The 25,563-nt window shown below is 39.3% G+C and overlaps 5 protein-coding genes across 5 annotated transcripts; 1 reads left to right on the forward strand and 4 right to left on the reverse strand.

Moving 5' to 3' along the window:
- Positions 1-3,356: 3,356 nt before the first annotated feature.
- GCK72_013234 (uncharacterized protein) lies at positions 3,357-4,537 on the reverse strand (the record flags this gene model as incomplete). The annotated part of the gene is made up of 3 exons (XM_053729738.1): positions 3,357-3,644; positions 3,700-3,759; positions 3,812-4,537. The coding sequence occupies 3 exons, from the start codon at positions 4,535-4,537 to the stop codon at positions 3,357-3,359; spliced, it is 1,074 nt and encodes a 357-aa protein (XP_053584510.1).
- Positions 4,538-6,639: 2,102 nt separating this feature from the next.
- GCK72_013235 (uncharacterized protein) lies at positions 6,640-11,551 on the reverse strand (the record flags this gene model as incomplete). Its single annotated transcript, XM_003089668.2, has 9 exons — positions 6,640-6,855; positions 7,349-7,408; positions 7,459-8,057; positions 8,105-8,638; positions 8,686-9,432; positions 9,480-10,043; positions 10,091-10,449; positions 10,602-10,646; positions 10,725-11,551. 9 exons carry the CDS (start codon positions 11,549-11,551, stop codon positions 6,640-6,642), a joined length of 3,951 nt encoding a protein of 1,316 aa, XP_003089716.2.
- A 1,495-nt stretch (positions 11,552-13,046) lies between these two features.
- GCK72_013236 (uncharacterized protein) lies at positions 13,047-16,178 on the forward strand (the record flags this gene model as incomplete). The annotated part of the gene is made up of 4 exons (XM_053729739.1): positions 13,047-13,137; positions 13,186-13,347; positions 14,718-14,861; positions 15,925-16,178. 4 exons carry the CDS (start codon positions 13,047-13,049, stop codon positions 16,176-16,178), a joined length of 651 nt encoding a protein of 216 aa, XP_053584511.1.
- Positions 15,862-19,806, reverse strand: GCK72_013237 (uncharacterized protein; the record flags this gene model as incomplete). The annotated part of the gene is made up of 9 exons (XM_053729740.1): positions 15,862-16,084; positions 16,563-16,810; positions 16,859-17,179; positions 17,236-17,328; positions 17,864-18,073; positions 18,124-18,399; positions 19,186-19,377; positions 19,425-19,619; positions 19,669-19,806. 9 exons carry the CDS (start codon positions 19,804-19,806, stop codon positions 15,862-15,864), a joined length of 1,896 nt encoding a protein of 631 aa, XP_053584512.1.
- Positions 19,807-21,221: 1,415 nt separating this feature from the next.
- Positions 21,222-25,073, reverse strand: GCK72_013238 (uncharacterized protein; the record flags this gene model as incomplete). Its single annotated transcript, XM_053729741.1, has 15 exons — positions 21,222-21,446; positions 21,582-21,635; positions 21,681-22,469; positions 22,524-22,841; positions 22,891-22,977; positions 23,024-23,122; positions 23,175-23,261; positions 23,310-23,402; positions 23,452-23,544; positions 23,612-23,668; positions 23,717-23,833; positions 23,881-23,979; positions 24,026-24,094; positions 24,821-24,958; positions 25,020-25,073. 15 exons carry the CDS (start codon positions 25,071-25,073, stop codon positions 21,222-21,224), a joined length of 2,379 nt encoding a protein of 792 aa, XP_053584513.1.
- Between the last annotated feature and the right edge of the window lie 490 nt (positions 25,074-25,563).

Raw genomic sequence — 25,563 nt, forward strand, 5'->3', positions numbered from 1 at the left:
AATCACTATTACTTTTTAAATAGAAATAACACTTAGTCAGTTCTAATTTGTACCAGTTCTGATTCGGCAGTTCTTATCAAGGCGGTTCTTAATCTGGCGGTTCTCATTAGAGGTTGCACCCAAAAGTTAATGTTCCATCGTTTTTGTTTATCACGTACATATCAAAAAATGTTACATTATGAGTCCAATGACTTTGTTTGCAAGTTTAGATAATGCCAATTTGGTTCTTTGAAAAACGCCGAAAATCAACAAACGATAACCTTTTAGAACTGCGACAAAGATTTTTTAAAGAATACAGTTCTGAACATTTGCCATTCGTCTCAGTGAATATCGTCATATCTTCAGAAATCCAAGATTCTGATCTCAACAAACATTATGTTTCACTACTTTCTTTTATCTCGAACAGGATGTTTCGGATATTATCTCCCCTTTTTCGCTGTTGATATTTACCAGTAACCTACATACAAAATCCAACCACCAGAAAACGTTCCCTCGAAGAAAAAAAGTGTTTGAACTCTTAGAAGCGGAAAAGAGGAAAGTACTAGCCAATTTCGAACTCAAAAAGTGCCCGGGGAGGAAATGGAAATAAAGAGGTAGTGTCCGAAAAAATGAATAATTGAGAGGGGTGGTCTCCGCCCTTTACTCTCCGTTTCCTTCTTTCTCTTCATTCAATTGTTTTTAGGAAACCAAAAATGGGAGGTTTATCGGGTTGGAGTATAAGTCTGTTTGGGAACTTTGAGTGTTGCTGAATACACTGATCGCAAAATTTGGAAACGGAAATATTTTGGGTTTTTTCTTCAAGCATTTTCTGTCACTGATTTCATATACTACTAACATTGGAAACAGTATAATAAAATTGAAAAGCAGAAATCAGACTTGTTACGGACAAAACTATTCTCGACCCCGCCACGGCCGGCTCGATTTTTGACAAGCCTGCTAGACAGTGATGCTATTAAAATTATTCTCCAGACTGGCAACACTTGTCTAACAAAAAAATGAAGACAAGTTGGGACTTAAGCTAATTCTACAATGTGTATGACTACCTTCGGACAATTGTAGTCGCCAACTGCAAATGATAAGCTTTGAGAATTTGTCACTGTGTCACGATTTATTCGATTATGTCAATTTGTAGGGTATTGAAATCAAATAGATAGTCTCATTTTCAATTCGCCTACAGAAATGATGCTCAATATTCGTTGCATATCTTGCAGTTAGTATTCAAATTAGCAGCATCCCTGAATCCTATATTACGAGAACCCAAGTGTGCTGAAACAGGAAGTCAAAGAGGAGCTGTGACACAAATTGACTGTGCTGTTCCAATGACAAGATATGAGTATAGAAAGGAACGGAAGGTGATAAACAGGTCTCCTCAGATCGACTCAAAACATTTATCCAAGTTATATGACTTGCTCTATACAGAAAAATTTAGAGAACCATGATATGTATAGTTCTCAAAATTTTCCAGTTTCCAAAAGTTTGCAATAGAAACGAGGCGAGGAAGGTTGTGATAAGTTCAACGCTTTAGTTTCTTAACCTCGTTCCGATTATAAACTTTTGAAAATTGCGTAATGATTGGAAAACGCATTTTCAATGAATTCAATTCAATTTTTCATTGCGACAAGATATTGAGAGAATCGGTGGCTAACTAACGTCGAGTTTATCAATGAGCTAAAATACTTCTTCACAAAGATTGGGAACAAAACAGAAAAAAAATACAAAACATAAAACAGTTTTACTGAAATCATTGGGATTAGAAGCTTTCGAAACAATAATAATTCCACCATGTTCAATTCCTCAAAATCTCAAATCTGAGTTAGGAGATTCACAGAAAAACGCACACACCAATTATAAAAAGCATATATTTTTCTCTGCGTCCGGATTGGATTGCCAATCAAAAAGTGATTTATCCATTGCTTTCCTCTCTCCCTCAATCTCCGTGTTGAGAGAAGGAGAAAAAAAATAGAAATTTGTTTATACATTTTGTCTTCAAAGCGACGACGACATACTTTTTTGTTTATAATGAAAAGAGGAACACAAGAAAGTCGGGGAGAATAATGGAGGCAATCGAGTGGATTTTTAGTGAAATTGGAGGACAGATGGGATGGAAAAATAAGAAGAAGAAGATGAGATTGATGAAAGGAAAGAAAAATGAAATGAGCCCATTATGAAAGGAAATGGACATGGATACGCGGTGGATATAGATTTCGTGGTTTGAAGGGAGGAAGTAATATTCTTGTCGAGCAGAAGGATAGGGAACACACTCATGGACACTTCGCAACTATGCCGTTTCACAACTGAAAAATTAACTTAAAGTCGGAGAACATTTTAATCAATAATCTCACCTTTTCGTCAATGCTCTTAACAAGATTCAATCAACTCTTAAGTGCGTTCATTTAGTTTGAGACTTACTGTGAATACAGTAATTATTCTGTTGCCAGATCTCTATATAGTACAGTTTTGATACGCTTGGGAGTTGATGCCTATACATCTCAAGTAATATACGAAATTATCCATTGCAGGACCCCGGGCAGTAGGCAAATGCGATAAAATGCCTTCAAAAATAATTTCAGCGGTCCAGATATGTTTCTGGGTTCACACTGCTTCAAGCCTGCAAGTAGTCTATGAATTGGCTAGAAGAAATCTCGGTGATGCCAGACGATTAGCAAAATACAACATAGTTGTGAAGCCTCTTAGTTGCAAAACGATAAGTTTCAGAATAGAAGGCAACTTCAACAATCAAAGAGCGGCAAGAAATTTCCACTAAAAAAGAATTAAGCGATGTTCACTAACTGTCTGTATATCTGAAGACCCTACGAAACTGTGTTTTTTCTTGTTTCCTGAAACTTCTGAAACAACATTTTTCCAGAAAAAAACTTTCATTAAAGAAATTGAGAGAGATATGAAACAACCAGAAAAGAAGTGCTGAACATTAACTGAACACTGAGAAGGCAAGGGGAAGAAGAACAAAAGAGAATCATAGATAACTGTCTATTAAAAACGTAAAAGAACACTGCAAATATCTTAAACAAAATCTAACCGGGTGCAACCACTCTGGAGTAGAAAGGAATCAGTTATGAAGCGTCTTTAATGCGAAAAGACATCTGCAACATTCTTGACGGCATATCTGATTCTATTAAAACTGAATGGAACTGTGAATTTTGTTCCCTAATACTCACAAACCTAATTTTTGAAAATGAAATTAGTTAAAGCAATGAGGAAAGGCAAATGAACAACCAGATTGAGAAATACTTGATAAAAATAAAAAGTGAGATGGGGAATGGCAATGAATGTAAAGAGAACATGGGGCAGGGATGAATGGCAATTAGAAAAGAAAAAAAACAATAATAAACAAAAAATCAACGTCTATGGCCATTATATAGATTATAAGCCTTGTTATAATAAGCCTTTAGAAGCCGTACAGCGTACTCCGGAATCGGAGGAGTAGCTGGATCCTCTGGCGCTGGTGGTGGGAAGACACGGATGCGCTCTTCACGGAGTGGTGTCCGCATGATGTACCGGTCGATTCGAGCATACGGACGGAGGAAGTGGAAGCAGTTGAGACCGGTGAGACGATGCCTCCGGATGATCTCCTGGTCTACCGGGTGTTCGATGAAGTTGGTCATCCATTGGTTGATGTTTTCCGTCTGAAATAAAGCAAACATTGATAATTGAATACAAAACAACTAAAGTAAAACTCACCGTCCATAGTCCGACGTTTGTGGTGCAACCATCAGGGAGGATTAGTTTTTCCGATACTGGCTGAAAAATTATAAATTATATAAAAGAGTTAAGGAAAAAATCAAAAACTAACCAATCGTATTGCTTCTACTATCGGCTTCAGCTCTCCGGTTCTCTTCCAACGGGAGAAATACATCTCGATCATCCCACTTCGGAGGAGAACGACCTCGCTATATCTGCTGTTGTCATACGGCAAGACTTGAAGGTGGATGATCTGTCGGACTCGAAGAGGATAGCGAGCTGGACCCTGTGGAACTACATTCACACCTTGGTGAACTTGGACTCCCATTGGCTCATCTTGCTGCTCTGGCTGTTCCGGCTGCTCCTGTTCCATTGGCACTGGGGCTGGTCTTGGCGCTTCTTCTTGTAATCGAATTGCTTCTCGCTCCTCCGGTTCTTGAGGACGTCCGAAGAACCGAGCATGTAGTCGTGCTGGCAGAGGTGGAACTCTTTGTTGTACTGGATCCCTTTCCTGATTGTCATTCCTTTGTGGAGGTGGATCTCTGTTTTGAAGAGCTTCATTCATTGCAATATCGTGCATAAATCTCATTTGGAGTCCTTCCACCAAACGTTGAATGATTTCATCACGGTTTTCCGGATTGTCTACGCCAGGGAAACGAACTCTGACGTGTTCTTCAAAGTCCAGTCTCAGCTGTTCGGCTGCCTGCTCTGCATGAGCTGGATCTTGATCTGCTAGTTCTTGGAGAAGCTGTGGTTGATTGAGTGGGCGAATTAAAAAAGCGTCTTCATCAACCTCTTCGAGAAAAAGATGAGCAGCCAGGTCATCCAAGTTATCCATTCTTTTGAAATTTCAACTGGTGACCCGATTTGTCCGTTGATAGCTGAAAAATAGATGGCTTTGAAGAGAACTCATGAGAAGGTTTATATATAGACGGATATGGAGACAAAACTTGATTGCAAAAATTTGAAATTGTGAGCTATTTTTCACTAGAATTTTAAAATTGATACATTTCGTTTACAAAATTAGCATTTTTAAATCTGACTTTTCTGATAAGCACTATCACGGTGAGTACTATTCATACTCTTCTCGAATTTTATGGTAAAATGAGGACAAAACCTAGAAAATTCCATCAGAAATATCATGCGCTAAATAATTTTAAAACGCTTTCCTTTGTCTTGATCCCCCCTGATCTGTTAAATTTTTATTCAAAAACTGTCAGTTCGATTCTCGCGGCTTGTCCACAAGAAAATGGGTGGAGCTAACGAATAAGAAAACAGAAAAAAGTCAAGCCCGCGGCACAGAAACTTTAATTGGAATGGCCATTTTCAATGCGAACACTGACTTTTTCTATAACAATAACTTAATAGCTTTCTGAAAAACTATTGGTTGGTACTTCTAAAAGAAAACAACTCACATGGGAATGACCCGGAGTGTCCCACCTGAAATCTTTCCACATTTTGTACATAAGTAGTGTCTGACGTAACTAAGAAAAATCCGAAATTATAGCGGCGCTCTCCGAGGTTTCGGGGAGTTACACAACTTTTTTGAAAATTTTTGAAAATTTCGGTGTCTTCACTTTGGGAACTCGTAGCTTCTTGAGTTTTTGAGCTACTGTGATGGTTTTAGGCTCATTCGATAGGCAATAACATGGACTTCAAAATTTCTCTTATAGCGTTTGCCAAAAAACATAATCTGCTGAGCTGTAGCTGAAAGTGTAGAAAAGTTGTCAGTGTGAGGTAACGATAAATGCCAAATTTCGACAATCGGGGAACTGGGGACTACCACCTGCGTAATCCTCAGTTCGAGTTATGTCTGTATACGTGTTCAAATATAGGTCGAGCCTTTCAGTTACGGAAGTTATTTCAGTTCTTTAGAAAATTTTTTAGCTTTTCCCCGTATACGTTCTGTTGTCAAAAACTGAGTCCCGTTTATATTGAAGTTACAGCACCAAAAACATAATTTATAGCTAGTTAATGCAAAACTTCATGCTATAGCCTCTTTTTCGTTACTTGGCCATTTTTCCAATTATTTGATAAAAATTGAACGTATAGAGATACGTGGAAAAGCTAAAATTTTTATGAAAAACTTAAATAACTCTCGTAACTCAAAGGCTCGGCCTATATTTGAACACGTATACAGACATAACTCGGAGTAAGGAGTATGCAGGTAGTAGTCCCCAGTTCCCCGATTGTCGAAATTTGGCATTTATCGTTACCTCACACTGACAACTTTTCTACACTTTCAGCTACAGCTCAGCAGATTATGTTTTTTGGCAAACGCTATGAGAGAACTTTTTGAAGTCCATGTTATTGCCTATTGAATGAGCCTAAAACCATCACGGTAGCTCAAAAACTCAAGAAGCTACGAGTTCTCAAAGTGGAGACACCGAAATTTTCGAAAATTTTCAAAAAAGTTGTGTAACTCCCCGAAACCTTCGAGAGCGCCGCTATAATTTCGGATTTTTTTTAGTTACGTCAGACACTACTTATGTACAAAATGTGGAAAGATTTCAGGTGGGACACTCCGGGTCATTCCCATGTCAGAAAAGTTGAGAAACCGTAAACCAGTGCCACGATGGGGAACATGGCCTAGAACTACAACGCAAAGAAATAGGAGAGTGACTGCAGGTGTTAGATATTCAACACCATATTACAATGGGTACTTGGAAGAAGTAATTATAAATGAATTAAGAAAAAAAAGATACGCGTTTATATTAATACAGACATGAAAAAGGAAAAAATATGTACGCTAAGAACACCGAAATAATAATACGAGTTGGAAAGCACAGGGAAAGGTTTTTGCATTGGGGTCACAAAAAATAGAAGGGGGAAAAAGCATAACCGGTGGTAAATCTAAAGAAATGGAACGTCAATGGTGTTGTCTGAAATACTGAAATAGGGGATGGAGATGATAAAAACCGGAAAAAATACAATAAACTATTATGGATAACTAAAACCACTAACATAATTGAGTACTCTATTAAAATGTCCTTTCAACTGAATATACATTCCATAGGGCATTCCAACGCGAGCCCACTGGTTCCGCTTCGACAAAAAGCTCTTGAGCTTGAGACCGTCCATCTCGAGGTTTTTGAGGAGCTGGGTGTTCCCGTTGCTTCGGATGAATTTCGACGCCCAGTCCATAACGTCGTATTCCTGGAAAATTGGCAAAAAGTGCAAATTTTGAATCAAGAGTACAGTGGTCGAGACTTTATGAACTTTGGCCGTTTTCAGTTGAAATTGTCAAACTTTGAGAGTGTGTCATAATAATACAAGATTTTGAATGAATCATATCGATCAAAAATAAAACTCCATTTTTGTAGTTGACAACTTTTTTGTACGGGCACTCCCTGGAGAGTTACAGTCATTTTAAGATAACATCTCAAAAATTGGACTATTTTGCACGAAATTGGTCGATTTGAGAAGAAATTACTTTGTCAATACGTAACTTGCTTGAAAGTGCCAGTACAAAAAAAGTTGACAATTACAAAAATGGAGTTTTACTTTTGATCTGTACGATCCATAAAAATTTTATTTTGTGGGACAACCAGAATTACCATGACACACTCTCAAAGTTATGCAATTTCAACTGAGAACGACCAAAGTCCATAACTTTTTGACCGGTTCTGTACAAGAGAAAAAAACTTACACTCCAACGGTACCAGGCTGAGTCCACCGAGTATGGGAGATGGAGCTCCTCGCTTTCTGGCTGAAAATTCTACAGTTTTTATATGAAGTTCAGTTTTTTTTTCAGCTCACAAGTTTCCTTTGCCTAGTCCTCAAGCGGTCTGCTTCGAAAAGGACCGGCTGTTGATGATTGCCTATGACAATGTACCGATTCCTATGTGGCTCCTGTTCGACGTCTGCATTTTCTCTTAAAAACTGCACCACATCAATCAAATCCTCCACTCCTTCGTCAGGATTCACATCCTCTAATTGTAGAAGTCTCTGTTCTTCTAGTTCCCTTTCTCGCTCTCGTTGTCTCGCATTCACCATCGCGTTGTGAATGTCTTGAATCGGAACTCGTGGTCCTCGATTTCGAGCGAATTGTTGAACTTCTTGCTGGATCCGCTCTTCACGATCGTCAAGCGCACGAATCATCTGTTCTTGTGCTTGTTGTAACAGAAGATTTATACGATCGTTCTCCGGCAACTCTGGTGGTGGGATCGGCCGAATCTCGGCTGGTGGGATTGGAAAGTCTTCCTCCCATCCCTCTTCGTCATCTGGGTCTGGAACGAGTTGATTCTCTTGGATTTGCACACGTTGTTCTTCTCTTTCCTCTTCTTCCATTCTCCTCATCAGCCCTTCTATTATTTCGTCCGCTTCGGCAGCATTCCTTGGTATGATTCGTTGGAAATCTGGAAAATTGAATTTTCACAAAATGAGTCGATTATTTTACTCATACCTTCTTCCACCTCATCATTGTTCATCTCATCAGGCTCTTCTGCTTCAGCGACCACGTTCTCCAATACTTCTGGCTCCTGTCTCGGCGGTCGAAGGATTTCAGCTTGGAAAACAGGCATGTCTCTGTCTTCTCCAGCCCGCATTTGAAACATCCCCTCTTCTTGATTTCTTCGTATAACCGCTTCATTCGCTTCGACCTCTGCTTCCATCCTATCGAGGTCTTCATGGAGAGGTGGAGGGGGTCTGCGAGGAGCCATACCACCAATTCCTATTGGCCCTCTTTCACGTCTTTCTGGGGGACGTGGCTCCGGGTTTTCTTCATTGACGTTCACACCAGCGTTATGACCCTCTTGGATCGGAACTCGCTCGTTTCGAACTTCTTCCATGTCTGCTCGAGCTTGTTGGAGAATCAGATTGATACGATCGATCACTTCTGGTGGTGGCTCTCTCATTCTCCTCATCAGCTCTCGTCTTCTTTCGTCCTCTTCGTCATCATTCCTTGGGATGGCTAGTGGTGGGGGTGTTTGTTGACGTTCTGAAAAATTGAATTTTCACAAAACGAGTCCAATATCTTACTCATACCTTCTTGCACCTCATCATTGTTCATCTCATCCGGCTCTGCTGCTTCAGCGACCACGTTTTCTACTACTGCTGGTTCCTGCATTGGCGGTCGAAGCATCTGTGCCTGGAAAAGAGGCTGGCCTCTAGCCAACATTTGAATCTGATCCCTTCGTAATTCCAGAGGATCCACTGCCGCTTCCACCTCTGCTTCTATCCTTTCGAGGTCTTCAGGGAGAGGTTGAAGGGGTCTACGAGGAGCCATACCACCAATTGCTCGGACGTAATCTAGTCTTGGTGGTACTTCATCTCTTGCAGGGGGATGTGGCTCGGGGTTATGCAGAATTCTTTCTTCTTCTAGTCCCCTTTCCTGCTCTCGTTGTCTGACATTCACCCTCGGAACTCGCGCTCTTCGATTTCGGACGATTTCTTGTAGTTCTGCTTCAGCTTGTTGGAGCCGAAGATTGATACGTTCGAGCACTTCTGGTGGCTCTGGTCGTCTTCGCCTCACTGCCGCTGGTGGCCTCAATGCCGCTGGTGGCATCACTACCTCTCTGATTGGGGAGGGACTTCGCTCACGTTCTTCTGGCTGACCGAAAACTCTCCGGTCAAGATCCGGTTCTGGCGCAAGTTGATTCTCTCGGACGTCCCCACGTTGCTCTTCTCTTATCTCTTCTTCAATTCTCCTCACCAGCTCTTGTCTTCTTATTCTTTCTTCCTCATCGTCATTATTCCTTGGGATGGCTAGTGGTGGGGGTGTTTGTTGACGTTCTGGAAAAATTAATTTTCACAAAATGAGTCGATTGATTTACTCATACCTTCTTCCTCATAATCAATGTTCACTTCATCAGGTTCTGCGGCTTCAGCGATCACGTTCTCCACTTCTTGAAGCTCCTGCCTCGGGGGTCGAAGGATCTCTGCCTGGAAAAGAGGCCGGTCTCTCCCCATTCGAATCTGATTCATTCGTAATACCAAAGGATCCTGAGCCGCTTCCAGCACTGCCTCTATCCTATCGAGGTATTCATGGAGAGGTGGAAGAGGTCTGCGAGGAGCCATACCCCCAATTGCTCTTGGTGGTTCTTCACGTCTTTCTGGGAGACGTGGCTCCGGGTTTTCTTCATTAACGTTCACCCCAGCATTATGAACCTCTTGGATGGGAACTCGTCGTCTTCGATTTCGATCTTCTTCCATTTCTGCTTGAGCTTGTTGGAGAATCAGATTGATACGATCGGCCACTTCTGGTGGCACTGGTGGTCTCACTGGCACTGGTGGCATTACTGCCCCTGGTGGCATCACTGCTTCTCTGATTGGGGAGGGACTTCGCTCACGTTCTTCTGGGTCATCGAATACTCTCCGGTCAAGATCCGGTTCTGGTTGGCGTGCTGGAAAATTGAATCTTCACAAGATGAGTAGATCATTTTACTCATACCTTCTTCCACCTCAACATTGTTCACTTCATCAGGCTCTTCAGCGACCACGTTTTCCACTAATTGAGGCACGTGCCTTGGCAGTCGAAGCATTTCTGCCTGGAAAAGACGCCGAATTCTGTCCATGTCTCTAGCCCACATTTGAATCTGATTCCTTCGTAATTCCAGTCGAGCAGCACCCGCTTCCATCTCTGCTTCCATCCTCTCGATGTCTTCTTCAAGGTCCATTGCCATCCCATCAATTGCTCGAGGTTGTCCCGGCCGTCCTTCACGTCTTCTAAGGGGGCGTGGCTCGGCGTGTCCTTCATTGGCACCTCTCTCCATTTTTTCCGAAAAGACACTTTTGGTTTCTGTAACTGAACTTTAAAATTAAATTTGTTTTGATAATCATACAAAAAGGTATTAAATGATTTAATAATCAATAACGATGAACGAAATAATAACCCATCAAAAAAACAAAATCACTTCATTTACAACAAAAACAAAAATTTGACTAAGTTTATTGAAGATAACCGTGCTTTTTCGTGTGAAGATCTGTGGCCGAATGTAGAATACATGCTGAAAATAAGATTATTATACATAAAACATATCATAATATCTGAAAGTAATCTTACCTTTTGAATTTAAAAAAATTACGCATTGATTGGCTCCAACTCCACTACCATTGGAGCGACCGGAACACCAACTTCCTCATGGTCCAACTCAATCACCATTCTTGGTCTTCGGCGGTTGATGTGTGCAATCACTTCGATGTCTGAATCGGATGATTCACTCCACGCTCTCTCTTGATTTCTTCTTTGCTGCACTAAATCATCTCGTCGTGGTACACCAGCGGGGCCATCGATTTCGATCACATCGGGTGGGTCCACAATATCAATAATCATTAACTCGTCACCGCGAGGTGGCTCGTTTCCGCCAGCAACTCCTGGTAGTTCGACGAGTTCGACTGGCTCCTCCACAACTCTTTGGGGTCTTCTACCACGGTTTCCAGCTGGCGGAGCCATCTGCACTGGCAAAGCAGCTTGAACTGCAACTTCTTCTCGAGGCGGTTCCTCCACTGGCTCAGCAACTTGAGCTGCTACTGGCTGTGGTACTGGATCCACAGCACGACGTCCTCTTCTAGAACGCCTTCTCTCTTCTGGTTCCTCTGGCGCTGCAATTGGAGCAGGCTCCGCACCACGACGTGGTCTTCCAGGACGGTTCGGACGACTTCCTTCTGATGGAGCTGCCTCCACTGGTTGTGCCGCTTCTGGTGCAGCAACACGACAAGGTCTACCAGAAGGACGACGTTCTGCTAGTTTTGGTGCTGGTGGCTCTACACGAGCTCTTCCACGATAAGGCTGACGAACTACTTTCGGAGCTGGAGCTTCTGCATTCGCCACTACTCTCGAACTTTTACGACGACCAGCTGCAACAGGAGGCGATGGAGCCTTTGATCTTTTTCCTTGAGGCTTTTTAGCCATTTTAAGTAGGAGATTAGTAGTCTGAAATTAGTTGGATCAAGGTAAGAATCAATAAAAGTTAAAACTAGAAAGGAAGATTGAAAGGGATAATATAAAACACCGTAAACTCTCTAATAGAACGACAGGAAGGTCTGTTTTTCACTAATTGACTTTTTCATTCTGTGAATCACTTTTTTCATTTGTAAAACAACTCACATTCACACATTTTTTCACTTAAAAAAGAATTCAAAACCTAGGAACGAAGTTCGGGAGGCCGTTCCATTATAGGGGCCGCTCTATTAGAGAGTTTACGGTATCTGAAATAGAGAAATCATGAAGATATTGAAATGATCAGAGAACATTCATATAACAAATTATATTCATGCAAAGTCAAGTTAAAAAATCACTTCATTAAACTGAAAATATTACAAATTCGGAGATTACACCGTTCATAAGTCGATGATGACTGTACCAGGACAGAGTGTCGCATTCGTCATTTTTAATGAGCTATTGATCTGCAAGCTCAACTCATTCAACTAATGGATCGATCTGAAATACAAAGTGTTTTGTTTCCAAATCAAATTTTTGTCTAAAACTTACATCTTTCACTTTTGGAACTCGATCTGCTACCAATATCGGCGCAGGTTGTTCATGTGTTGCAGCAAAGAGATCATCATAGTTGTTGATGACGGCTCCAACGAATACAACGTCGTCATCAGTGTCATTGAGGCGGGGTGGAGGGGGCGCCGCTCCTGAAAATGATCGTATTTTTTCTGTTTATGTAATCTTTAACGATTGGATACTTTTTTCCAACCTATTTGATAATTCATCGAAACAGAAGTTTCAACTAAATTCTTGCTTGCCTTTTTGTTTTTTATTCAAAACCACCTAGGTCTGGCGCGCCGTCGGCGCATTTTCTCGCGACTACGCCACTCGAGTTCACATGAAAATTTTTTCGATGATAGTTTATATTTTTGGAAATGAAAATATAATGCCGACATTCTAAAAGAGTCGAGACAACGCCCACTTGTCTTTTTATATATTTTTAAAATTCAAAATACTTATTACAATTACAATTCTTCGGACCGGAGCTATCATCAGTGGTACACTTTGCCTCTGCGCCAGAGGTCTTCCAGCAATAACAAAAGAGCGTTCTGGAGTATGTTCACGACGTTGACTCGCCTGAAACTCATAATAGAATCGTCATTTTTCTGAAAATTGAAACCTGAAAACAATTGAGAAAAAACTCACAAGATCATGAGCTGGAGCTGGAGACTCATATCTTCATGATGGTGGTGCAGATAAATTGAATCCTTCAGCAACAATAACTTCAGGGTTTTCTGGAACATGTTCACGACGACTTCTAGGAGCAAGATTTTATAAAGAAGCCTCTATTGGAGCGGGTGTAAGAGGAAGTCTCTTCTGAAAAGGTGATTTTGATGTCTTGTTTCGAAAGTTCTAACTAAAAATTTTTTGGAGATTCGATAATTTTTAGAAAAAAAAACTTACAGCTTTCATGCTTCAAACCCTAGCCAGCGGCGGTCTCTTCGCTCCATCCACATCGTCTGCAGGGTCTTCTGGAGGTCTTTCACGATCACGTCTCGCCTGTAAATGCACATTTTAATAGTTTGCAACGTGATTTTTAAAAATTACAGGGGAAAACCTGGAAAAAGAAGATAACACTTACCGGTGCACGATTCCACAGGGAGATTCTCTTGTTGGTGGTGGTGCTGGAAGATCAATTGCATCGTTGCTATCCATTTTTTGTGCTCGTCAGCCTGAAATTCATAGCATTTTTGTTAATTTTGAAGTAAGATGTAAGAAAGATAGTTTTAAAAGTTAAATCTGGATTTTTAAAAAATCTTGAGCAAAAACTAGCCGAGGTATACTGTAGTTTATGTCATCTGACATTTCTGATGATGTTCGAAGGCTGAAAAAGTAAAAAATCAAGTAAGAATCCATTTGCGAAATCGAAACATCAGTTAAACTAGTTAATGAAACCAAGGAGTCGGGAGAAAAAATCAAAGAAATATTGGAAAAACTCAGTTTTGGGAGTGAAAGAAACACAACAGCCCGTCAAAATCGCTATCACATTCAATATTGATGGAAATCTATTCCAGATTACAGCTACAATCAATATTGATTTTTCTTATCTGCACGGAAAACATAATTCCAACTGATATACCGCAGAAATCAATGAAAATCTCTTAAATTTTAAACATACGCCGAAAAAGATGCAAACTCGCTCCATCGCCAACACTTTTTCTACGTAACAATCGAATATGCCACTCGGCGTCCGCTAAACAAAAACGACGAAAAGGTAACGAGAGAGTGTGTAATGAGTGGAGGGTGCCAGAGTACGGCCGTCTTCTAGCGATGCTATTTGTCGCTATTCGATGCGTCTTTTTTTCTCTGTGTTCTGTTTTTTACTCTCCTCGTTTTACATGGCATCGAACGACACGAAAGAGAGAAAAGAGATGGTTGTGCAATCGTTCATGGAGCAGAGAAGACTGTTCATGGAGGTGGGAAGATATAGCTATTGACTTCTGAGTGTGTTAAGAAACAGAAATCTTGAAAACAGTTGGATGTTCTAGGAGGGTCGAACCAACTCGCATGAGGAAAAATAATCGACAGCAACTGATGGTTTGATTAATTGGAGAAAAAAAAACTTTCTAGATTTTTCTAAATTTCACCATAGATACTTTTGAATCCGAAGATTTCAAAAAATGATTTTTTTTTCTTTTAAAAAGCGATGAATCGGTCTATTTACCCGTAAGAAAATGCACTCGATGCAAATTGTCACCGAAAAGAAGCAACCATTACGAACTAAAAGATTGATATCAGAATCCAGAAACAGATAGAAAATTCAAAATAGATAGTGTTTTACAAAAGAGAATTAGAAGATTTGGATAGAAGATAACATGAAAATAAATTGAAAAAGAGGGTAACGAGATATACACAAAGTGCAACCGTTGCTCTGGCAACGAGTTTCTAGTGGAAAAAGAGAACATTGAGGTAGAAATGAAAAAATAGAGAGATGGAAGATATCAATGGGGCACTCTATTTCGTATCAGTGTGAAATTATTAACGAAAGTTCGATAATAACTCGGTAAGAACTTTAAGTAAAGATGATTAGAACTGTAAAAACGAGGTTTTATTATATGAAGTGGAAATCGATAAATTTAAGGTGAAGCTGAAACAGATTTGCAGATAACGGATAACAAAATTTGGGACAGTGGCGAAGCATATGATTGGAAAATGCAATATTTAGACGTGATCGCTGATTTCAAATTGCTTTCAACACCTTATGAAACTTCTATTCTTTGGCAAGGTGAATAATCGTTGCAATAATTATTCATATAATTTCACACAATTGGCTAGTCATTGAAACAGTAAATTCCATGAAGTTTTTTAGCTGTACATATTCTGTCGCTTCTTTTTGCAACAAGTTTGGGTTCCAGCACGATAAAAATTACTAATATGTTAGTCTCGTAATATCCAACTACCCTAATGAATCGTTTACAACTATACTTATTCATGTTTAATTTTAAGCACTATGTCTCAAAAAATACATACAAGAGTATTATACAATCACATACAAAGCTATTCAATTGAGTTAACCAACTTCGAAAAGAAAAATGAATGAAACTGATATGTTGTGCTTTAAACGCATCCTTTCACTTTTCACTTACCATGTACGCAACAGATTTTTTTTATTTTAGTGAATTTTACTTCGCCATACTAGATAAAAATTTCTGTTTCAAACTGTTTTGATATCCAAACTTTTTTCTGACATTCGTTGACGAACCTATATAATTTACCCAACTAAACCAGTATTCTTATGGAAAAACTGCATTCATTTCACTATCAAGTGTTCCCAACTCCCTTTTTTGCGGTTCAAGATTTCAAGTTAATAAGTTTCAGTTTAGCCTTTTGTGTCTCCAACAAGGTTTCTCACTTTTTCCAGAAAACTGGGACTTTATAAAATTCTTCTAATTCAGCCAGATACAATACAAATTTTGGAAGAAGAACACGGATAACTGAGAAAATATGACACAGCTCCGCGTAAAATGAATACATATGACAGTTCAATAAAAGAATAATGTGAAATGATTATAGTTATAAAAGTGGGATGATATTCAAAGAAATGATGAAAATAAATTATATTAGAAGATGAATGAAATCTAATATACAAAAATATGTGGGCGGTTCAGAAGTGTTCTGGAGTTGGAAGACAAGTTGAATCAATCGAATCTGAAAAATAAAAACAGTTTCAAGAGTGTAATTTAGTTTAGAGAGTATGATTTCATTTCAGTGGAAAGTTTTTTCTCTCACCCAGTCTCCGGTTTCTTCTCCTCAAAATATTCCTGATCTCTCAATTCCATTTCCAACAGGTGTGCAGCCTTCTGGTCCTCATCTCCTTCTATCAATGGCTCTTCGTACTGATATTCGTATTCTCGAGCCTCGTACGCATCATATTCACTCTCCTCAATCCAGTGCTCTTCTGGAACTTGTTCGAGTAGTTGAGACGATGATCCCGGTACTTCTTCGAATCTGGAAGACAGGAGCTACAGTACCGTGCAATGAGGTATACAATTTAGTCTTTCCTCATATGAAACCGTCCAACTTTGAGATTGTGCCATGGTAATTCTGATTGTCACACCCAGTAGAGTTTTAATGAATCATATAGATTAAAAGTAGAGCTTCATTTTTGTAGTTGATAACTTTTTTGTACGAGCACTAGCTAGAGAGTTATGTATCGACAAAGTAATATCTCCCTCAAATCGTCCCATTTCAGTGCAAAATAGGGCAATTTTTGAGCTGTCCACTTAAAATGATCATAAAACTTTCTTTGGAGTGTCCGTACAAAAAACTTGTCAATTACAAAAATGAAGCTCTGCTTTTAATCTGTAAGATTCATTAAAAATATATTGGGTGTGACAGCCAGAATTACCATGACACACTCTCAAAGAGGGGCATTTTCAATTGAAAACGGCCAAGGGTACTGTAGATTCTAGAACGGAAAACCTACTCAAAAATCTCCTGTTTTGCCTCAAAATAGTTCGTTCCATTTTGATCATCCGTGATGAGCAAATCGATATTCTTCTGATCCTCTACTACAACCGCTTGCTCTTCATAGATGACCTCTTCATAATCCACTTCTTCAGCCTTCACCTCTACATAATCTGGTGCTGGGACATGTGAAGAGGTACTCGGTTTTCTTTCAATTTCGATCCTCGGTGGCGGATTCTTTTTCATCTTGGCATGCATCTCTTTGATCTGAAACTCTACTAGTAACTATCTATTCCAGCACTTCAGAAAACTCACCACTGTAGTGCTCAACTTCAAGTGAGTCACATGTTTGAGAAACATGTTGACATTGATTCTCCATTCGTAGAACACTGTCGTCAAAATTTCTTGCTCTTCCGGAGTAATTTTCTTCAGCTGTTCCTCCAAATACTCCTTCTGAAATTCTCGCTCATTCCTATTCTCTTTTCCATAGAAAAACGTGAAATCCGTCATTTCGACATGCTCATTCCTCTGTTGGCATAGTTTCAAAAAGTCTTTCGTTGACTTTTTAGGATCATTGCGAATCTCGATAAGGGCTGATCTCATTCCAGGAGAAACCTTGTTGAAGAATGGGTACTCCTGAAAATATTTAGATAAAGAGTCAAGAATGATGTGAGAAAAATAGAAAATCTTACTTCGTTGTATCGGAGAGAGGCAGCTTGACGGTACGCATTGAGGGCAATCTTGGAGTCCTCCTTATATTTTTTGTCGATGAACCAACGATCGATCTGAAAAAGAAACATTTGTGATAGTTAATCAAAAGATGGCATAGCGGTCTCCGATACCCCGCTGCTCACCTACAGGAGAGTTATGATCATTTCTAGACGGCAGTTCAAAAAAAAAGTTACATATCGTTCACGCAATTTCTCCCTCAGATCGACCCATTTCAGTGCAAAATAGTGCGATATTTGAGCTGTCGTCTTAAAATGATCATAACTCTCTCGAGAGTGCTCGTACAAAAAAGTTGCAATTTACAAAAATGGAGCTCTACTTCTGATCTGTATGATCTATTAAAAATTTACTTTGTGGGACAATCAGTGATACCGTTACACGTTCTCAAAGTTGGACCATCTCAACTGAAGAAACCAAAACTTAATATACTTTTGAGCGGTACTGTACTTCAGATAAATATGGACGGAACTTCCTCACAAAAAATTGAAAAAACTTTTTAGAATTCGTGTAACCGAATAAAATTTTTATGATTCATGGATCTCGGCGACATTTTCCAACCTATTTTCACCCCTTCTTTTTCCTAAAACTTACCACATACGGAGCCAGATTCGAACTGTTCGACAGCATCTGATTCCGTGCTGGAGTCGTCCATTTCTGCTTATTATACTCATTATTAAAGAATGCTGTAAGCGATTGACTCTTAATAATCGTTGCGAAAGGATCCTTGGATGCCTCCATGTATTGAGTCAAATGGTTCGACACGTTCTCCTCAACTATTTTCAGTTGAAACCATTCCTCGAGCTGAAAAAGTTGTTTTACTTTGAAAGTTAAACCCTCTCATTCCTTCTCACCTCTTCTCTTCCCATCTCTCCTTTACTTCCCAAAAACTGCAAGTCTTGGACGGAGAGTTCCATTCCATTATGCCCGTATTCCTCATATAACTCCTCCAAAATTTTGATTTGTTTCTGAAAGATTTTCCGATCTTCATCAGACACGGAAGGTGGTGGACATGGACGTTTGACAGCGCTGTGTCTCCTGGGATTGGGTGCTTTGGGAAGTGGTTTTACAGCGGCTCTCTCTTGTTGCATTTTCTCGCGGTACCGCTTGTAGTTGAACCATCTTTGGATCTGAAAATAATTAGAATGAATCATTGAAAAACTATAGAACTACACTGAATATAGTCTAGCTGAAACAGTTTCAAATAAATATCATAATGTTTGGTTCAAAAATAGCCCATTCGGGTTTATTTTTGAAAAGGCAACTAAAATTATTAAAATTACAACATCCCTGTAGCAGATACCAATCAGAATAGATATTTCCCACAGAGCCCTACCTACAGTAATCGCCATAATCTAAACAACTTTGAGAGTGTCATAGTCAAACTAACAGTCCCACAAAATAACGTTTTATGGGATCGAACAGACCAAGAGTAGAACTCCATTTTTGTAGTTGGCAACTTTTTTGTACGGACGCTCCCAAGTTATCGTTCAAAGTAATTTCGATCTCAAATCGATCAACTTGTGCAAAATAAGTCGATTTTTGAGCTCTCGTCTAAAAATGACTATAACTATCTAGGGAGTGTCCGTACAAAAATGTTGTCAACTACAAAAATGAAGAATTAAATTTGATCTGTTTGATCCATTAACAATTTACTTGGTGGGACAATCAGTAATACCGTAACACAATCTCAAAGTTAGACATTTTCAACTGAAAACGGCTGAAGTTGTTAGAATTCTGGGCATTACTGTAGAACCGACAAAAATCTAAATTTTCAGTTTTATACATTTTATACTGTTTCCGATTCTGATTTTTTCAATTTAGATTTTACCGATTATGATAAGAAAGGTGTCTGATTGGTAGTTATTTCTTTTTCATCTAAACATATAGGCGCAGCTTATTATCCCATTACTCACCACTTTCTTACTCTCATTCACTTCCTCCGCCAAGTTATCCAACTGTTCTGGAGAGAGAAACGGTGTGCATCCCCCATTTTTGGTCTTCAGATCACTGTAAACTCTTTCGAAAACTGCACTCGTCGATTTCGAGAGACACGCCGGCACTTCCTGTCTCACTTTCTCTTTTCTAACACGAATCCAGTCGCGAAGCTGCAGTCAATTCACATTGAGGAGCTCTGTTTTCTTGTAAATCCTACCTCGTTTCTTGTCAAACACGTCTTTCTGATCAGCGACTTGATCATCACGTCCGCATCGAAAAAGATTCCTTTTTCCGTCACAAAATCCAAAAATACACTTTCCAAAAGGTCAATGTCCTCCTGGGTGAGCTCTTTGGGTCGGGGTGGAGGTTGGGTGGTTCTCATCAGATAATCGCGGAGACTTTCATTAGGGTCCTGAAAATTTTATGATTTGGAATTTCAGCAAAAAGGCTCGAAAACTTACCTGTTTTGGCTGCTCAACTGGTGGAGAATATGCCTCGTAGATCTCCTCATAACTGTCTTCTTCTATCTTTGGAACTATCAAAGACTCTTCTTTTACTGGAAGGAGCAAGAGCTCCTCGTCTTTCGGGATTTTGTCCATTGCCCACCTGATATGTTTCTGAAATTCTTTAATTATTGTCAAACAGTAATAAGGAATACAAATTCATGAGCGAACTTGCAGAACTTATTAGCTAAATAACGAGAAAACACACAAGAATGCAAAGGAAACGACGAATTTAACACACCAAAACAAAAAGAGAAAATGCTATAAATTATATCAAAACCGAGTTTTGATACAAACTAAAACCTGAAACGCGCAAAACCACACAAAACCCAACTTTTTGAGGAATAATCTATTTATTCCAACGCCAAACGACAAAAAATGCACAATAAAACTCAACAAAAACTATGAAAATGGTATAAAAACCAAAGAGAGAGGTAAAATCAACGAGAATAACGGAGCACCTAACGTGCCTCCGCCAGCACCCAAGAGTCCCGAAATTCTCCATTTCAAAAGCGAAATTGACAAAACAGCGACGAGAAATGCGCGCGCGCCCGTAGGTCAACGCGCGCACAGATTTCAAAATTCCACCCACTATCTGCGTATCTCTAATTCGCCTACCCTCTCGCATAGTGATTAGATAGATCAGCATAGTTTCGAAAAACAATGTCTCTTGATAATCGGCGATCAGCAAAAATAAGATTTTGTGAATTTTCGAACATTTGAAAAATTTGCAAAATCAGAGGTTTTACACTATTTTTCGTCATTTTATAGTTTATTTCTGTTCAGAAACAATTTTCTGACATCGAAAATAGAAAATCCAGCTGAAATAACACCGAAAACCTCACTTTCTTCGGCGTCGTTGGAAGACTGATTTTGCATAAAACTGGGAATGGCACCACGAATACACAATATTAGAGTGTGAAAATTGACGAAATTATACAAAAAGTCTTCCTCTACACGAAATGGGTATGTATTCTGAGAGCAAATTTCGGGAAATCGAGTTATTCAAGATTTTATGCGCCCGACTCGGTAAAAATTTGCCTTTTCTGTTGAGTATTACTGTAAGCAATGCGAACGTGCCCTACGGCTAATTTTCGTTTCATGCGGAGGTGAGTCTAGAAACTCAAGCGACTTTAAAGAATTGTTTAGAAGAGCACACGGAGCCAACAGTACAAAACTTCAAAAGAAAGTGAAAAAATAGAAGTGGAAAGGATAACCATCTGAAGTTTACATCAAGAAAGAAGAAAGTTCTTGAAATATATTTATTATCGAATTAATGTTTATTAAAACGTGAAGGAGTCAACACCGAGACATCCAGAAAGGGGGCGTGGTTTGCCTTAAAAGGGAAATTTGTGATGTTTACAGTACATAGAAAAACAATTGTCAAGAGAAAAGAAAGAACCCGAAAATTTGCCTGAAAAACAAAAAAAAGTTGGCGAATAAAGCAGGAAACAACAACAACATTATGTTAACAACATTATGTTGTCAACATAACAGAAAATTTTTGAAAATCAACGATTTTGAGCGTTAAAGGCATCAATCACCTTTTGGAGATGTTTCACAATGGTGTCGAATGCGTACTGAGATCCTCTCCAGTTTCGGTTCTGCACAATGTTGTGGAGCTGTTCTCCAACGACATCATGGAGCAGTCGCAGATCGGTCTTTCGATCCTTGCTTCCATAATAATCCTCATGGAGTTTCAGAACCGAGACAGCCCAATCGTGGACTTGTGGAGCCTGAAATTAATTTATTGTCTTTTTTATTAGGTGTGTTCTCGAGTCCGAAAAAGGTCTCATTAACATGGAACTCTTGAAGAAAAAATAGTTAACTCTTTTTGCTGGAGAAAAACTGTATAATTTAAAAAAACCTACCGTCCATAAGCTCCAATTATTTGTTGCGCCTTTGGGAATGATAAGTTTTATTACCTGAAAAAAACTTTGTTCCTCTGAAAACTGCAAATAAATCCATACCTCTTTCTCCTTTATCGCAATTATTTGAATGTCAGGGTCGGCAACCTCATTGTTTGCTGCGGGAGGTATTATCTGGACCTCTGGCTCTTCCACTATTTGTAGATCATCGTCATCTTCATCATCGTCATGCCAGAATCTTCTATCAATTTGTCTGACAGGAGGAAGAACATCGATATCAATCGGTGGTTGTTCAAGTTCCGCTTGTTGATATCCGCCGAACGGGATCATGTCGGGATCCAGACGTATGATTGGAGCAACGAAGACCCTTCTTGGCGGTGGCTCGATGATTTCAATGTCATCGTCGATATCGTCGATTACTTCGACGATTTCATCATTCATCTCTTGGGCCTCATCTCCGTCTGCTGCGTTCTGGTTTTCTTCTTGAGCAGCTTCTCCATTCTCTACAGGAACCATGTCTTCGTAAGCGAACTCTCCGTTCTCCTCAACATCCAATTCTTCTTGGAACTCATCTCCGTTCGCTTCCTGGTATTCTTGAGCAGCTTCTCCATTCTCCACAGGAGCCAACTCCTCCTGAGAAAAACTTCCGTTCTCCCCAACATTCAATTCTTCTTGGACGTCTTCTCTTCTCTCCAGAAGTTGTCCAAATGGATGAGCAACAAAATTGATTGATTCGTCCATTCGGCGACTTGCTTTCTCCTCTTCCAGCCGAGAAAGGGTTCCAGGAGAGACGTCTCGGTTCGAGAGTGAACTTCCGTTGGTTACCAGGTCCTCCTCTTGAGTGGATTGGTTCAATCGATTTTCTTCTGCTTGATCGTAGAATTCTTTGATCTGAAATGTAGAATGTTGATATTCTATTCCCATGAAGACATTTCAAGAACTTACCACATCAGATGCAACATTCACAGTGAGCGTCTCTTCGAAGAACATCGGATAGTTCCTCGGGAACTTATCGAACGCTTCACTCAGTTTCCTTGAATATTGCTCCGGGAAAATTCTGAGAGCAGATCGAGCCTGCTCTTTCCCGATTCTCTTCTTCAACTTGTCTCGAGCCGCCACGAAACTCTCCACTTTGCTCTCATCGATTCCTCGACGGTCGAAAACTTTTCCCCATTTTTTGAGGATGACTGAAATCTCTGCTCGAAGCAGATCATTCTTCTGTCTTGGCATCTTTGGATCCAAGAGCTGCCAGAATCCATGCTTCTGAAAATAGAAAACAGTTATTTCTAGTGTTATAAATGAGTCTACTCACCTCTCCAAGTTCTTCAAATAGAAGACTGCTCTGGCGGATTTTGCCTCGAAACGCGGCCGCCCATTTCTCATCAGTCTTCTTTCTGATCTGCAATTAGGTTTTGATGAAATGAAACTCTAATATTCAAACATACTTTTCTGGCTTCCCGAGCTTCTGCTTTCGAAATTGAGAGATGTGGGCCTGGTGGAAGTCCTCCGTGCTCCGATTTGACACACGCCAAGGCTGGAGGATGCTAAAAAAGTTTTTTGTTGGAGATTTCAAAAACAGTTATTTAAAAAACTTACCTCGATGAAATGTTCCGAGAAACATGGGACATCCAGAGCGCCAAGTGGAGAATTGATGCTGGACGATGAAGATGATGTGCTTGAATTCTGAAAATTGGTTAATTTTTTGTGTTTTCCAGGTTTTCAAATACTTACCGCTTGAATCGGACTCAATTCCAAGTCCAACAACTCAAAACTGTTGCTTGTACCATCTTGCTCTGTTCGTCTTCTTTTTTTGTTGAGTGGCGTCTGGAAAATTATGTTTTGAAACAATTGATAGGTTTTTAAAATGCCTTACCGAGAATTTGGGACGTTTTGGGTAATCCATTGATGTGTAATCCACGGCATCATCAGCTTCTGCTTTCCTCTTGCGACCTCTCGGAGCTGGCGTCTGAAAAAAGAATGCTCAAAATTGGAAAAAATATTTGGGAATTTTGATTTGGAGGAGAATTACTCACCATTGATACTGAACGATCGCTCACTGGAGTCTCGAAATCCCGATTTCTTCGATTTCTCTGAAAATTTTTGTTCTTAAAAGTTTTGTTGATCAATGAAATACTCACTAAACGAGCACTTCTTGGTGTACACGGTTCATCGAGTGGAGCTTCAAAACGAGGAGTTTGAGGACGGGGAGTTTCTTCCACAGGAGTTTCTTCGATGGGGGATTTATTACGGTTTCTCTGGAAAAATGGAAAGTTGAATTGTTATAATTTTTGAATAAACTTACACAATATGTATTATTGACACAATTGCATGGCATGCCGAAGGAAAGACGGCAAATTCGAACTGGAGAGCAGACACTGACCGCCCGTTCCTGTGGAACTAACTGAAAATTCGGAAAATTTGGATAATGAAATATTGTATAGGCTTACCCTGGGAGCCGGTGAGACCATCTGATTTCCAACGTGTTCATTCCTCATCATTCTGTAGTACTCTTTCAGCTGAAATATGTAATTTGGTATTATGTATATTTAAATATATCTCTGTTTTTGTAGTTGACCCATTTTTTTTGGATACTCCTTTTTAAACAGTCACAGTGAACTCTGTTTTGCAGTGAAATGAATCATATGAATAGAAAAATTACTTTGTCAATCTGGAACTCTCTTAAGAGTGACCGGACAAGAATACTGTCAACTACAAAAATGAAGAATTAGGTTTGATCTATATTCTCAACCAAATATGGCATCATAGGACAATCTGCGATTTTTTAGCAAACTTTAAAGTGTGGAAATTTACATTGTTCGGTTGCTGTATCTATCAGACTTGTCAAAAATCGGGCCGGTCCGGGTTCAAAAACGGGTGCTCATTTTTTGAAAATTTTTGGAAATTCAGAGTTAATGAGCTAAAAACATCACTTTTTGATTGGATTTTATATTTTTAGACGAAAAATAGATTTTTTTTTTGAAAATACTTCAAAAATTCAAATTTTGGTTAAAATAATACTGATTTTGCCCCGTGACAAGTCTGGTATCTTTCATTACTGTAAGCAGATTACTGTAGCTGTTTCTGAGATTTGTCACTGAGAATTTGATATGTTTTTTCAATCGAAATTCGAAAATATTTTTGCTAACAAGGCAACAGCCGTTTTCTCGACGGATTGAATCTTGAAAAAAGCATTTTTTGAGGACATTTGAGTCTCCTTTCTTTTCGAATCTCCAAAAACTCACCACATATTTTTTGACATCAGTCTCCAATTCGTTAATATATTTTCGATATCCTCTATTTTTATGGAACTCCGTCTCCATCTTTTTGAACAAATACATCTGGATTTGCTCACTTTTCATTCCAGCTCTACGTTGTTCTTCCTGAAAATCAATGGAACTCATTTCAAATGCTCTTTCTATTTAATTTAAAAAATAAACTCACACTTGGTTTGAACAACACAAAGCTTCCACATTTCGTTCGTTCGAAAGCGGCCATTTTTGATGATTCTGTAATAAAAAAGATAATAGAAAGAATGATACAAGAGGTGGGAGAATTAATAATAGAGAAAAAGGGAACTTGTTCAATAAAAATCAAGAAAAATGAAATTTTTGAGATTTCTGCGTAGCAAAATTTATTGATTGATTTATTTATTTAAATACGTACGTGGAAATACGTATAAGGGTCATTGGGGTGAATTTATTATTATTAATTGAGAAAAAATAGTGGCACGTAAGAATAATGACACGTACAAAGTAGATTGATTTGTTAATGTTGTCAAATCAATATTTCAAAAAAAAATTACTATTTTTCCAACTAAAAACTGACTTTATGATAAGAAAAACATACAAAATCTATAATTCGCGGTGGTTAGTGCATCTAAAAACAATGCGAGCGCGCTCTATTACACAAACAAAAAATCTGTCGATAGACTCGTCCACGACCCCCTTCTCACCACCCCACTGGTGCGGTAACCACGGCCAACGGA

This window comes from Caenorhabditis remanei, chromosome IV, assembly GCF_010183535.1.
Source record: "Caenorhabditis remanei strain PX506 chromosome IV, whole genome shotgun sequence".
Lineage (NCBI taxonomy): Eukaryota > Metazoa > Nematoda > Chromadorea > Rhabditida > Rhabditidae > Caenorhabditis > Caenorhabditis remanei.